The 16600-nt window shown below is 31.1% G+C and overlaps 1 protein-coding gene across 1 annotated transcript in view; it reads left to right on the forward strand.

The window, feature by feature from the left end:
- Window positions 1-16600, forward strand: part of LOC129234126 (integrator complex subunit 4-like) — a 61329-nt gene that overhangs the window by 35390 nt on the left and 9339 nt on the right. Inside the window, exons 10-15 of the mRNA XM_054868019.1 lie at window positions 2498-2640; window positions 4563-4678; window positions 7569-7702; window positions 8941-9086; window positions 11529-11622; window positions 13268-13348. Of these exons, the coding sequence (XP_054723994.1) occupies window positions 2498-2640; window positions 4563-4678; window positions 7569-7702; window positions 8941-9086; window positions 11529-11622; window positions 13268-13348 (714 nt within the window). The remainder of the gene's footprint in view (window positions 1-2497; window positions 2641-4562; window positions 4679-7568; window positions 7703-8940; window positions 9087-11528; window positions 11623-13267; window positions 13349-16600) is intronic.

The following is a 16600-nucleotide window of genomic DNA, read 5'->3' on the forward strand; positions in this document are numbered from 1 at the left end:
AGAAGGAGGGAGGAGAATAAGTGCAAGAGTTTTGCTGTCAAAAAGCTGTTTACTTACATAAAATAAGAATTAAGAGAATAAAATGAAAATATAAAATATTGCATACCATAGCTGGGAATAATTTTACTGGTAGTAGCGTAATGCAAATGATAGTATTTTAGAAATGAGTACAGTAAAATCCCTCATAACGGACACCCCTCTTATCCAGACAGGTTTTAATTCCCCGGCATAAAGGCATCGAGCCTAATATATTAGAAACCTCTCTACTACGAACACCCTCAAATACGACATGGACATTATTTTGGAAGCTATTTACATGGATCTTTCTTTTTTTGTGGGCAACTGACTGTAGGAATAAAAAAATAAATTTCGAACAAAATAATTAAACATTGGAAAGTTTGTTACATTTATAAAGTTGATGAATATCTCTATAGCACACTTGTTTTATAGAGTTTGGCAGGATAAAACTCTGTCTTAGCGGACAGAAAGCTGCTCTGGTGAGAAATTTTCGAAAGAAATGTTTATGAGCACCATAGATAGCACGAAATGAAAACCTTTTGTCATCCAACCAGACTTCAGTGCTTTAAAGGTCTGAATTTAAATCATTTACCAGTTGACTGGCATTCAAATTAAAGAATGTGAAAGGATGACAATCAGTGAACCAGTATTATGTCTGATAGGCTTCTGATTTTGGATAAAATGTTTGCAGGGGAAAGAGGCATGTTGTTTTCTTGATAGACAGGGCCAACTCTAGTAGTTCTGTCGCCCTAGGCGATATTGACAAGTGCCTCCCCCATTGAATAATAATAATAAACTAAAATAAAAATTATTGTAAAGTGCTCACACAATTGGGGAGTTTCTAGTTAAATTCCAAACTGGGTTTTGCACATCCAAGCACTGGTACACGCTTCAAATTGTATTTTTAATATTACAGTAGTGCATCTTATGGCGCTGAAACAGATTTTAATATATTCAAATGATTTTTAAATTGCACAATTTGCCGCCTCTAAAAGTGAATTGAATTTCTAGTTAAATTCCGAACTATGCTTTACATATCCAAGCACTGGTACACACTCTAAATTATTATTATTAAAAATTTTTTTTAGCATTGAAACATTGAATCTTATAGCACTGAAACAGATATTTATACTCTTAAAAATATTTCAATTTCAAAATTTGCCGCCCCTAAAATCTGCCACCCTAGGCGGTCGCCTACCCCAAGAGCTGGGCCTGTTATGGATCAATGCGACTCAATTTCCACTTATGGAGACTGAAATTTAATGCTAGAAAAATATGCTAGATTTAACGCATTTGATCAACAAGACGAAAGACGCTAAGACTAGTTGCAAATTGCTCAAAACTAATGATGTTTTTGGTGTAATCAGCTGTGTAAAGTACGTTTGGAGGGGGATTATAACTGAAACAATAGCAAGCTGCTTTCATCGTGTTGAATTCAAAACAGAATATGTCAGAGTGAGCAGTTTTGTGGCAATGATGAATCCGAAAGTTTGCAGTTGCTGGTGCATCTATTAAGGTTTAGAAATACAATTTGATGTAACGTAACCTGATAAAATAGCGTTGATTATTACAATATATATATTTTTAAAAACTAGTCAGTTAAAAAGTTATGGAGACATTAAATTATATAGTATAAAGATATTTAGGTTGAGAGTAAAAAATGAATAATGTAAAACCCTTCTCCTGCGGACACTCCTCTGTTACCCACAAAAATGTTTGTCCATTTAGTGTCCTCTTTAGAGGAGTTTTACTGTGTATATATAACACACCTAATACAACGCCGTCACAAGTAAAAAATTGCTTGCAACGCAAAAAAATCCATTTTGCGTTGTATTCATGTCCCTGGTTCATTTTTATTAGTCCTATTAAAATGCAAGACAGCCACAAACGTTTAAAAAAAAATTAACTTTGTTTTTGAGATGGGTCAGTGTGTTACTATAAGAATTTAAGCTAAGGCGCATTCTATTTAAATTGATTTTTCTCAAAAAGTAGTTTTTGCAAATATTGCAGTGTTATACGTGTGCGATATACGTCCAAGGAAGTTAAGGCATCAGCTGAGCAAGACATACATATAAATGTGAGTCTGCTGTTCCAACAAAGCCCGGGTCGCAGGCGGCCACATACAATATATAAATTTTTTGGTTAGTCTCTGCTCATCAATACTAATTTTGCAAACTATACTGACAACTTTTACTCAAAATTTTACCAAATTATGTTTACATTACAAATTAGGCCTTGTAAAACAAGTGTCAATCTTACAAAGTGTAATATTGCTTATTTGCTAGAGTTAGTCAGTGTTTGGTCAGTATTTTACAAATTTTGGTCAGTAAAATCAGTATTTTTGACCTTCTCAGCAGTTTTATCCCCTGTTATGTGCTTTAATTGTTAGAATATATTTTGAAGTGCAGGCATGTTTAATACTACTAAAAACGTATCGTCTAAGTTCCATTTCTAATTCATATTCTTTGTACATCTCTAGGATTTTTCAATGGATTTAAGAGAAGCCTTGCATGCTATGCTGGCAGCTTGTCGCCTGACAACAAAAGAGTGTTTAAAATTTTGTGTTGACAGCCTTTTGAAAAACTTGATGCGCTATCCTCAAGACAAGCGCTCTATTTGGAAGTATGAATCTTTATTTCATTTTTTTTCATAAAACAAGTTTACTATTCATTTTTCCTCATTTTCTTTCTCTAGTTTAATATTGCTTACCAATTATGTTACTTTTTAGTTTGATATATTTTTTTTAATGTACTGTTAATACATGATTGAAATTGCTTTGATTTTTTTTTTAAATATGTTTTTGACTTGTTGCCTTCCCCTCATTTCTTCTAAATTCAAAAATCGATTTGAAAAAAAATTTCTAAATATTTTAGTGCCAAATATTTTTTGAAAACTTTAGTTACCTTCTCTTTTAAAAATATTTTAAAAGCAAATCTTTTCTTTTTTTTTTAAATTTCTTTCTGTGCTATTAATTAAAGTGTTGATTGAATAATCTAATTTTGATAATTACATATTTGCATTACTTTATGTTTGTGAGTAAATACATAATTATAATTTTACATGTCAGTATTTTTGCAAGAAATAAATATTCTCCTGTGTGTGTGCACCATGTTCAGATGAAATTATCACACCATAAAATTTGACAGACGCATACATCTCAAATTTGAGACCTTTAGAATGAACAAATGGTTGTTAAATAAATTTTTGTTTGGAACTTCTACTGCAATTCACCAATTTTTGGAAAGGTTTCAAAAAATAGTGGCATTTCTTGAAAAACTAAAAATTAAAACTAAAATTTCTCAAACTGATGCTCATTTATTGCTTCTAAAATTCTTGCTGAGAAAATGTAAACTCTGTCTCATATAAAGTAAGAATAGTCAATAGCTTTTGTTTCGTTGACATTCTTTTTTCTTGATTAGTTTATCAACAGATTTTAACACTAAGTTGGTCACAAGTGTCATGTCACATGCTTTTAGACAAAAAAAATGTTCATCAATGTTTATTTATTTTTCATTGTAGATTTTATTTTATTTATTTTTCCTTAATCATATTTATTTATTTATTTACCTTTTATGTTTTGAGGAAGATATTACTTTAGCAAATTTTTTTCACTTGTTAAATCACAAAATTAAGAAGGTTTTACTTCAGATTATGATACTAATGTCTGTCAATGTAGTTATAGTTTTTTATTTCATTACCATAAACTTTTTATTTATGTCATTTTTATTTACTGATGCTGATTTAAGCAAATAGGTGGATAGTATTTCTATCTTTTCGTTCTTTCTTTTTCTTTTGCATTTAATTGATGTGTTATTTTTTCTTATTATAATTTTATATGCTGATTTCACCGACTTACTTTTACAATTTTAATCTTTTATTCTTATTACAGTTTTAGGCAAGCGATTTATAACTAAAGCAGAAATGTTTATTATTGAAATTTAGTTTTCATTTTATTTGTCTACATTAGTTTTTGTAACTTAATCGAAACAAAGTTGTTGCATTGTTATGTATAATTTCAAATTTTTGTCTCTAAGCTACTGTTCTTTTATTTGATTTTTGAGTTCAGTGTAATTTATAAAAGCAAAATCGCTTCAGTGAATTAAAAAAAATAATAATGAATTCAAAGTTTTTAACCATGTTTTTTTTTAAATTAATAACTTTTACCATTTTGGCACAATTAATTACCAAAACTAATGCTGCTGTGGGAAGGTAAAGCAAAGAATGTGCAGAAATGAGGTTTTGAGATGTTTGAAGAAAGGCGTTTTGGATTTCGTACTAAAAATAGAGAAATGTTGGAATTTGATGTTTTTCATGCTTTATTTTCAGCGGAAACCAAATAAGCAAGCTTGCATAGTTAAGTTTATGTACAATAGATGACAAAAATGCAAAAAAAAAAAAATTTGCAGGTTCTGCAGTTTACCTGCCCACAGCAGAATGCATGCTCTTGTTTATTAGACTGGCCAAATGGTTATTTTAAATGACTTGGCAAATATTTGTTTGCTTAAATGCATGCATGTAGTTTCAATATTTCTACTTGATCATAGATGTCTGCAAAAACTAGGCGAAAGACACCCTTACTTAACGTTACCTTTAGTTCCTGAGTTGTTGAGCATTCATCCTTTTATTGATATGACTGAACAAAATGTTGAAGATCCAGCTTGTATCCTTTCTCTTGTGTTTATGAAGTGTAATACAATTGTTTTACATTGAATTTTTAGGCTCAATAAGTGCTTTGTAACGGAAATCAAACTAATATACCTCATATGCTAAAAATTTAATATTGTCAGCTGAGTAAATTAAAATTTGGTTTTCATACTATGGCAACAGTTGCGAGAAATGTTAAAAGAAATCACTCAAACTGTTGTTATGATACTAATATTAAAAATTGTCTATCACTATACAACGAACTGCAAGGTTATGACTTTGGGTAGAATGATGTATGACTCTATTTTATGTAGCTATAAAAGGAAAACTTATATAAGCACTTCATGTAATAGTAAACTGTTGAAAGAAACTATAAATATATCAATAATATACTTGTACAAATACCAACACTTAGCTCTACCAATCGTGACATAATAGTCTGCATTACCTTTTTATACACCAGAAACAAATTAACCTAGCAGTCATGTAAGGAATTCAAATACAGTCAAACCTTGATATCTTGAATCTCCTTATCTCGAAACCCTTGATGTCTCGAAACAAAAATTTTCCCCAGCATTTTCTATAAAAACCCCTATGTATTTTCCATAGTTATCTCGAAATTTATTTTTCGAAACCCTTGATATGTTGAAATTTTTTGCACAGAAGCAAGTTTCAATTGTCGTTTTGCTTCGGCAATTTTTGTAGTAAAACCAATTCCAGGGAGAATTGCTTAACGTTTTTCATCCCTTTTCTTTGGAAATTTTGTGATAGGGGATTGGGACAAGATAATAGAGGAGTGTTGGCATGAAGGGGGTGCAGTGTTTTCCCCAGAATTTAGAATCTTTGTGCATTTCTCTCGAACATGTTGTCTCTTTGAGGAAAGGGGGTTCGATTTTTTGTCCGTCAGTTTTCAAGCGAAAACGGAAATGCGTTCCTTGTTTTCTTCATTTAGCTTTTTTAACTCCTACAAAATGGCTGCTGAGAACTTTTTGAATGTGAGGTTACTGATTAAAGATGAAATTAGAATTTTTAAATTTTTAGGTGAAAAAACCAAGTTGAAATTTTTGTTCATTTCAAAATCTTATCCTGTGCACTTTTGACAATTAGAAAATTTCAAATCTAGTGAAATATTGAAGACTACTTTATTGATCGTAATTCGATGTGGTCCAGTAGTACATATATAAATGCATATAGTGTACGTGTGTGCAAATGTGAGAGTTAGGAGTGTAATTTTTTAAAAACCTTTATAACTCAAAAACTTGATATCTCAAAAAATTTTCCCGTCCCGAGAGATTCGAGATATCAAGGTTGTACTGTATTAGTTACCTGCAGTGCAACATCTCTTTGGAAATTTGAAGTATCTATCCATCATTCTGCTCTGTGTGAGCGAAGGAACATTTGCCATTTTTAAATCATGATTTGCAGCAATGATAGTTTCTGTTGCTGCTAAAGGTGTCCTTTAGCTTGAATTTTCACATAAGTGTCAGCCATTATTTTTCTGTAGCCAAATTTCTTTGGTGTGTTGCGATGAACTTTCTCCAAAAGTTCATCTTCCAACAACAACCAAATTTTTGCATCACCTATCTGTTTTCTCTTCATGTTGTGGACTGAACAAAATAAAGTTTTTTTAATCTTTTATTTAACACATCTAAACTCCCAATCTGCTCTTTGAACCGACCGCTTTGTTTTTGTATTATGCTGCAAATTATAAGGATTTGTGTTTTGGAACCGATGTTTGGGTGATCACTTTTACTGAAATTAACTTTATCTTCGTTTCTTTTTCCTTTGATTAGCTTTTTGTCACATTTCACCGGCATAAAGAAAATCATTTTCATTTTCCATAAAGAAAATCACTTCGCTTTTCCCATCATCAGCATTCTACTTGGAAATCACTTAAGGCACTGAATGATATTATCCCTAGACAAAGAAAACGGATTTATGAAAAGAATAATATTTTCTATTCATTCTTAAAAGCCATAAATCAATTACCAAAAGAATGTGTAAGTTCTTGACTAAGTGTTTGCTGAACATTTTGATGCTGGTCTGATAAATTGTTTTACATTTCTTTCATCCAAGGAAAATGATTCGAACTCTTTTTTGAAATGTTGGTCTCAAGCAAGACTAATTTTACTCGTGAAATGCTTCAATTGCATAGAGCAAAAGATGGTCTGAAGCGGTGGTGCCCAACCTTTTTCTGCTCAAGGGCCTCACCTCACATTCAAATCAGTTCCGCATTTCAGAAATATATTGACACAAAATTTGAAAATATTTCATTCTTTTCTAAGTAACATGGGAAAATATGGAAAAGGAAAGAAAATTAAAACTAATGATTATTGTTATCATTACTTGATGTTTATTTTTTAATGCATTTGTTTTTCAGAAACCATTTTCTGAATATTTGGCTCCAAATTTGTGACATTTTCACTGATCATGCTTTTCGACCTATAACATGGAATAAAATAACAGGCCACACAGATCGGCTTCGGAAACCTTACGTTGATCTAAAGCTTTCTGATTCCCCATGATGCCGTATTTTCCATTCCTTCTCTTTCCGTGCAATGTCATATTAACAATCGTAACTTCTAAAAAGTGAGCAACCAAGATGATTGTACAGGTGTAGCAATGAGAAGAAATGAATACAAATTCATAAAGCTGAGGATCAAACAAGCCACTTTAAAGAAAATACATAGTTTTGTTTTAAATAATGATTTTTAAACAATTTCAACCACATTTGTATGTCACATGGAAAGCCTGTACGTCCGAAAATTGTTGTTGTGCCCCCAAGTGGTCAAAATGATTATTATTTTATTTAATTTATTATTTCAGACACATTTATGTTTGCAAAATGTTTTATTTTTCTGTGATCCATACAGTTTTGTCAAAGTTCAACATCCTTAATTTGATAGATATTTGCAATTTGATACTTGTCTTCAATGCTGCTGTGAACTGTCCAGTTATGATGTCTTTGTTTGATGAATACACTCAGAAACATTACTCCTATTTAAAAGATACTTTACCTCATCTAGTACCTCAGCTTAAGGTAAACATTATGTCCAAATAGTTGTATTACTGTTTGCATAGTTTCAATTGTTATTTTGTACAGTAGTATAAAAATCAGCAAAAAAACTTAAAAGTATGTTTGTAATTGTTATTTTATAAAAGAAAAAACAAGTACAATAGGGAACTTAATGTTGATGGGAAACTTTTAGTAAAATAAACAAAGTTGGGTACTATCTTTAAAATATTATTTTAAAAGTAAAGTTAATAATTTGGGAATTTTTACAGAAAACATTTCAAATGTAGCAATAAATTATAGCATCCTATTAAAACATTTAACTTCTTCATCGTCATGCATAGCTCAACAGCCCAGGGTAGGCCAGGAGCTTCTACACTAGCTGTATCCAACTTCAACCTATTCACAGCTAAGCTCCTCCAATTCTTAGACCTGAGGGCAATACAATTTTCTGAAACCCCTGACTTGTGGCTTATGTTTCCAAAGGGAAAAAACTCATCAAAAATGAACATTTTTTATTATTTAATTCTTTTTATACATTAATAAAATATAAAAGTTTTTCAAAAAATATTTTGGGAAAAAAATAAAATTTGTTGCTTGACAAGCTTTTGTGTTTCTTCACTTTACAAGATGAAGTGCACCATGTTAGCAGACTCTCACTAGTGTGCTAAATTAATTTTGGTTGCCAGTGTGAATGTAATCTCATCTTCAGTGGGAGGATATCTACCTCCTGCTTGTTTATGGCTGTTTCAGACCATCAAGAATGGATAAAATGGAGTTAGTGAAGACTTTTATTTGTAAAGCAAAGACACCAAGTCACCTAATATATTTTAAAGTGAAGCATTGGAAGAAAACAGGTTTCTCTTGCCAGTTTCATGCTAAACGTGTAAACCATTTGTCGTTGCTATATCATGTGATTTGAGCTCTTTGCCTAAGCTTTTATTAAGCCAATGAGTGAATTAGCTCCCTCCATTTACTAATTCCTGCTCTAAGTTCTAATCAGGCTGTCTTGCCCTAGCCTTACGGGATAACTTAAATCTTATTCAATAGAGCAGATATTTACTTACTGCTATAAACATGCATGCTTATAGGTATAACTATCCTTCTATTATTTGATAGAGGATGCATGGTACATGTTTTAGTAAAATTTTATTATGTGTGGAAACTTATATTGTCCTCCCTTCTCTCTCTCTCTTTCTCTCTGGTTTGTTCCAATGTGTCTACATTATAATTTGAAGAAAAAATATCGATTTTTAAATTTCTAGTTGAGAAGTGTGACAATAGTTCCTGTGAAAGTGGAATCATCCGATGAACACTCCCGGAAATTTTTGAATCAAGTGTTAGAGAGAGTAGCAGCTGCCGAACATCGAAATCCTAAAGCTCGGCAAAGCATATTAGAGACTTCTATTCAGTAAGATCTGTTATGAGTGATATTTATTTTAATTCACTTGTAAAATCTCTATGTAAGCTATTTTGTAGGTTTATGCTCCAAGAGGTTACCGTAAATTCAGGGACGATAGTGAACTCTAGTAAAATGTTCTAAAGACAGTGAAATTTTCTGAAACTATGAGGAAACCTGCCCCCCCCCCCCTGCCCCAAGGAAAACTCTTCAAATATGCATACAAAAATCATTGAAAAAAAAAACATTTTAAGCATTTTTCTAAAAAATTACTTTAGAGTTTTAGAATGTGTAGTCAGCCCAACAATTTCGGAAACAGCAACCCAAAATTTTCAAATCACTAATACCCCTGCTTAAGTTACTTCATAATAATTCTCAGCAGATTATAATTTGCATTAATTGCAGCCCTTTCAAGTTAGCATTTACAGTATTTTCAGTCAGATAAGCTGCTTTGCAGCAGGATAAGCCAAGCCTTAGTTTGTGTGAATCATTTCGCATGTAGCCAAGAAACTCAGTTCGGATTGATGTTACAACTCTGATGAGACTTTAGCATCAATCATGATTCATTCACTTTTAAGAAAACCTGGAAAACTGCCAGAAATAAAAATTCATTTTCAAGTGCTTGAAAAAAACTAAATGCATCTTGAATTTTATGGTTTATTTTTTTAAAAAAGTACATTTTAAATCGTTTTTGTCCAAATAAAAAAAAAAATTACTTTTGTTTGACCATATTTGAAGCTTTTAGAAGCAAAGAATTGTAAGTGTCAAAAATAAATTAGAGATATCTGGTGCAAGTAGTAGGGAAATTCTCACACTTGTGGTGGCAAGTGATAGCAATAGTAGCCATGAAAAGTGCTGGCATAAAATATTGTGATTTAGAAAAAGTGGAAGCTTACCCATGGTTTGAACTTTGCATGCCTTTTACTCAAAACTTTAAAAAGTCCACTTACATCCCTTTCTTTCTTGCCTCATTTGTTCTTTAGAAAATGGTTATAGCTGACAAACAGTAAATGTTATATAATTTCCCTTTTAAATAATAACACTTGAAACTTATTGCTAAAAGAAATTGGTTGCCATATAACTAATATTAATAGTATTTATAATGAGAGCTCTCTTTGCTCTAGTGCAGTATTTATTAATTTCTTTGACAAATTGAAAACTTTTTAATCTCCACAATTTTTATTGAACCCCTGGTTTTTATTGAATAGTATATTTTGCTTGCAACACTCCAGGAATGGTTTATTTGCAGCGAAAGTAAAAACTTTCAACTAATATTTTCTGACTTTAATAAGATTTTTGAAAAACTGACGTAAAATTTCTTAAATGATTTTTAAACAATTTATTTAAACAAAGCTTTAAAATTTAAGCATAAGGAATGGAGCTTATTTTTATTATTGCTGATATCTATTAAGATTAGGCTTTATGGATGAAGTCTCACTTTTTCTTCAGGATCAGACAGAAATGTTGTAAATTATGCATATTTGATTTTTATTGCATGTAGCCTTTCCTAAAATTTTGGATGATCATATCATGTGAGTTAATTACTAATTTCAAAGGCCACTTTTTCAAATAACCATGTTTGAGATTTCCATATTTTTACATCCTGCAAATGTTTCAATCATTTGAAAGGATGGAATTTCTTTTCAAAAATGCAGGCTTAAGGTGACTAATTTTGTTATTTATTCTGGTAATTTAATTTAATTTATTTTATGTTAATTTCATTTTAGTACTTAATAAATTTATAAGTAGCTCCATTTTTTGCAAAACTGCTAGCTTTTAAATTAGTTAACACTTAATTGCTTAATTCTTTTTTTTCTTTAAAAATAAGATATTTATTTTAAAAAATCTTTTCAAATTAAAAAAAAAAATTTAAAATTAGCATATTTCTTCTTGACCGATAAATTTATTATATCATTATGGACACATTTGAAGATTTTTTTATTCTTGGGAATCCATTTTTGAGTAAATACAAATTTTACTTAATGTATAATTTATCGTAGAGACATGTGTAAATGTCAATGAGAAAAACATTTTCCCACACTTTTATGATGAATTTTTAAGGTACATAAAGCCTGTCTTTATGTTAAGTGTAGTTTTTTGTTTTTTCAAAAATGGTATTTCAACTCTATTTTTAGTCTAAAGCATAAGAACCTCGATTTGTTTAGATGACATACTGTAACATTGTCAAAATGCATGTATTCTGCTAAATCATATTGTAATTTGTATTACTTTTTAAACACTTATAAAAAATTATTGCAAAATATTTCATGCAATGGTGGGCTTTATTAAATTTTCAAGGTGAAAATATAATAAAAAATAAAAAAGAATTTTTTTCAGATCTACAGAATAAAAAAAGAAAAACAATTGTGAGAAAAATTGGTTGAGGCCAGATGCATTTACAATATAATGTACTTGTTTTTGAATTTTGCTTATCTTTTTTATTGTTTTTTCTAGGGATTTGAAGCAACTATCTGCAATTGAGCCAAAACTGTCTGCTGCTGCAAACTGTGCAGCAATGTATATTCAGTGCCAGTTAGTTTTAGCAAAAGTAAAACTTTTTAAGTTCTTTTTGTTAACATTTTCATCTTTGTTGCTAATAAACATAAAGCTGTGAACTTTTTAAGAAGCTGGTATGTTGGAACTAAACTTGACTTTCTAAGTTAGTGAGGGCTAATGATGAACTTTTTTAGGAATCGACATATTTCAGGGGAAAATAATAATAATTGTAAAACAGAAGATTTACAATATGAATTTTTTTAATAACATCCGAGTTGAGTAATAACTTATAAATCAAATTTATACACTATAAAACTTTTAAGAAAGATTCTTATACATAGTCAAACCTTGTTATTGTTGCCCTTTGACAGTCAACAAAATGTTGTCAAAGAACAGAATAATGTCTTGACCAGAATAGCTTCAAAATACATTTTAATCATAAAACTAAAATTTACATAAATTAAATAATATGACATACTTAATTAGATTTAGTTAACATAATTTGAACTATCGACGAAGGCAGGAGCAGTTTCCAATTCACGGCACCCTAGTTGATTTATATTTATACGTATATATATTGATACAATGGATACTTTGTAGCACCCAGGTCGGGAACCCCTGGACTAAGACAATACTAAAATCATAAAATATATAGTTTATCATTTATTTTTACTAACCACTTAAATACTTCTTAAATCAGGGTTGCTTACTTATGGAATAACAATTTAAATATTCGGTCTTTTTATGACATTTATGTTTAAGTGAAAAGTAAAGATTCTCTTGAGTAGTGTATCACACCCTGCTGTCCTTGAGGTGGCATGCATGGGCTATGATGACATAAGTCTCTTATTGCTTGTCCAAACAGTTGTGAAAAAAATTAAATGTACAATTAATGTTTTCACTGGTTTTCATTATTGTTTAATTGTAAAAATCCAATCCTGTCTTAATAGCTTAAAGCAGTGGTGCCCAACGTAAAGTCATAATACGTGTGGCCTATTGTTTTGTTAAAGGTTACAAATCAAAAAGCACAATCAATGACAAAGTTACAAGTTTGGAGCCAATTAATCAGAAATTAGCTTCTGAAAAAGAGATGCATTTAATGAAAGGAGCGTAGTAGTGATCACAAGTGTTGGTTTCTAAATTTTTTTCTTTTTCTTTAATTTCCCAAGTTATATATTTAGAAAAATGTTGATATTTTATGTGTTCTGACCAGAAAGAACCACTTTAATGTGAGGTACCAGCTTTGGGTAGAAAAAGGTTGGGCACCACTGGTTTAAAGGGTCATGCTTGCCGGGGTTTCACAGTAAACAGTCGTTAAATCTGGAGCCACTTACCACTTAAGATGATCTGCCATAAGTTCAGGGCTTTAGAAAAGTCACATAACGTCCAGGTGTCGCAATAAGGAGGCTTGATTGTATTTAACTTTCATGTTGCTTTTGAATGCAATGACAAATTTCCCATTGTCCGAAAATGAAATATCACTAGGGTTATAAGACTTAATTTAATTTATTATTGAAATTGTGTGGAGTTATAGAATTTCTTATAAATGTATTCAATTTTATTTGGTGCTATATTTAAGGATTTCTTTCCTCTTTACCATAAAGTGCTGGTATTCCAAAATATTATCTTGTTTTAACTTGTATGTTCATATTTTTAATGTCATTATTTCAGTTGCTATATTAGATTGTTATTTTCAGATTATTTCCAATAAAAATTGGTTAAATCCGTCTTTGCTATCACCATTGCAAAGCAGTGCCTTGAAATCATCACTTGAACAGGTAAGCTACTATGGAAAGACTCATAATTCAAATTAACTGTAGTTCTAATATTAAAAAGACACATGGAAATCCACAATTCATTGATTTAAATTCATCTATTAAGAGTGCAGAGGTGGACCAGCCACTTCTATTCCAGTTCCCCTTCAATTTTTAATCCTATTGATAAAAGTTCCAGACCTGAGGCTTGCATCTCCATTACTGTAGTGGGGGAAACCTAACCTGGCAGCATTATGAAGACTACGCAGATCCTAATCACAGCATTACAACACCTCCAGGTTAGGTTTCGGTTTGCCCCAACTATAAGTGAAATCATGAAAATCAGTAACATTCAAGCAAACTACACAGAGGATCTTGTACCTCAAAGTAACTAGCTGAAATGGATATAAGAGGAAGAATGCCAGTAGGACTATTTCCTTTTAGAATCATAAAAATAGCTTCACAGAGATCTGTCATGTGACATCTTTTTACATTCCCCTTGGCATAATGATTCATTGGTGATCATTGCTTACTATTAGTTTCATAAACTTGAGTTGTGTAAAACATTTCTTGCCCAAGAAAAGCTAGAAGTAGCATCCTAACCCTGTTGAATTTTGGCGTTGCTGCACAATGAGTTGATTTTTCCTTTTTTTTTTTGAAGAAAAAAGATCAGATTTTGAAAATTTAATTCAGATTTCATTTTGTTTAAATCAGATTATTTTAATTTTAATCTAATAAAATTTAAAATCACATTTTAAAATAAGAATTTGTTTCTTTTGCTCAGGCCATCATAAGGTAGAAAAAGCTAAGAATCAATTTTTACATTCCCCTGCCACCTTTGTAATGCTAAACTAGCTTACCCCCCTTAAAGCACTGAACACTGCACAACCCCCACTTGCTCATTTACATTATATTATCTTACCTCATTTATAGATAGTGTTGAATATAAGCTTATGAATTCAACTGACCCTCCTCCTAACTCAAGTTATAGATCTACCAATGATAAGCTTGGTACAGATTCAGCTCCTCTGTCTGCATCAACAAACATCCCCTTCAGCTTCTGATTACTGTTATGATGAGGATCTAAGTATAAGCTATGCTTAGCAAAAATAAGTTGCAGAAATTTCTTGTTTAGATGAATAAGTTTTGAAGTGGCTTTTATTGCATGATTCTGTGAGTGTTGCTGGAGAAGTCAGAAGTGTTTCATAAAGTTTTTTTTTTTTTTTAAATGCAACTAGCTTGCATTTAAACTTGCAGGCTATTTACTTTTTTCTTTTTGGCTAAAGTAAAATATTTGATCTTATATAATGTGGATATTCTGAATCCAAATTTTCAATCTGTTTACTTCCATTACGTAAGGCTTTCTTGTGAGGTTTCTTTATATTCATTATTTTATTATGCAATGTCATCACAAACATTTTCATAATACTTTTTATTTAAAAAAATTAATTATAATAAATGTACACAATTTGTCGAATTTAGTTTTATAACTACTCTTTGTATATACAGAAATCATGCTGTTAGGAAAATAAAATAAATCTAAGGAGAAGTTAAGTTATTTCAATGAAAAAGTAAAAGCATATTTTCAGTAATTTTTTCTGATAACACAGTTAATATATATTAATTTCAACTATTATTTCAAGATAAAGTAACATTTGAAGAATACTCTGTGAAATTAAAAGAAAAAATTTATGAAGAAATGACACATTGAGAACATTTGAAGAACATTCTGAGAAATTTTCTTTAATTTTTATAAAGAAATGAGGCATTGACAGCATAGGCGGATTTAGGCCGAAATATTTGGGGGTGCAACAATAACAGGGATCTGGGGGGGGGGGGTATTCCCAGAATAACAAGGCAGTGGCGAAATCAGAAAATAATTTCAGTGGGAAACACACTTTTAAGTGTAAAAAACGCGATGTAAACCATATTTAGTAAGATTAAGAGATGGGTAATTCTTAACATTTCAAACTGCAGAAGAAAAAGTCTTAAACAAAAGTCGATATTAGAAGCAACGAGTGAATCCAGCTACTGGTTTGGAATGGGATTCACTCCCCAGAAAAAATTTGAAATAGTAGTTTTGAAAACGCAGTTTTACAGTTCTTGGTGATATTTTAGGGGCAAGAAAGATATGTGTGGTTAAAAAGCTATTTTTAGAAATTTTAGTCTTATAAATGTGATTATAGTCCATATTTATAGTTTGGGTTAGGAATAAGACTCACAGACTGTCGCCAATCGATTTTTTGAAAAGCAGATAGAAATACGTACCCACTCTCCTCCCCTACGCTACCTCTTTAAATTTTCATAATTGAAGCTCCAAAAATACTACGGAGGACAATTTTCAATGCTGTTACCGGACGGGGTGTTCTGGAGCTCTCCCCTGGAAATTTTTCGAAATTGAAGTCCTAAAAATGAAGTTCTTCTGCAATGCTCCATGGTATTAAAAAAAAAGGATCCTCCCACTTAAATATTTCGAAATAGTAGTTTTCAAAACAAAACTATTAACACTCTTTGATGGTATTAGAGAAAGTGGTTCGGAGATCCTTGTTCGAATATTTTCCAAAATTAAAGTCTTAAACACATGAGTGTAAGACCATATTTAGTAACGTTAGGGACACTGCAGTTTTCCAAAACTGAAGCTCCAAAAACGCAATTTTAAACGTATTTAGGTGATTAGAAGATCTTCCTTGGAAATTTTGTGAAAGTGAAGCCCAAGAAACGAAATTTGAGGCACTCTGTAATAAATTTGGCTGGAGAAAGGGCTTTGGAGAAGAAAAATTTTGAGGACTAATAGAAAAAATGAAAAAAAAGGGAGGGGGAGATATGAAAGAAAGAGGATTGTGCGAGGAGGGGGGAGGAGACACACAATTTGCGGCCAATAATCTGAAGCTGTTGAAAAATTTAAATGTCAATATTTATTTTCGAAAGAAATTAATATTTTTTCCCAACATTTTTTTTTTTCGTGAAATAACTGTGTTTTCCCAAAATGAGATCATTTCTTCTGTTCAATAATAAAGAATATGTTTTTAAAAACATCTACTCATCATTTTGTGGGGAGGGTCACCAGTCTTGTGCCCCCCTGGATGCACCACTGCAGCAAAATGTCCGGGAGTCCTCCTTCAAAAATGTTTGAAAATTTACCTTAAAAATGTTGGTTTTCGGTTGATTTTGGTGTAGATTTTATTGATAAAGTTTCTTGCAATAGCCATGTTTTTTATGGGGGGGGGGGGCCTTATTAGCCATTGTTGTTTCAAAATAGAAGAATTGGTGTTGATA

This window comes from Uloborus diversus, chromosome 1, assembly GCF_026930045.1.
Source record: "Uloborus diversus isolate 005 chromosome 1, Udiv.v.3.1, whole genome shotgun sequence".
Taxonomy (NCBI): Eukaryota; Metazoa; Arthropoda; class Arachnida; order Araneae; family Uloboridae; genus Uloborus; species Uloborus diversus.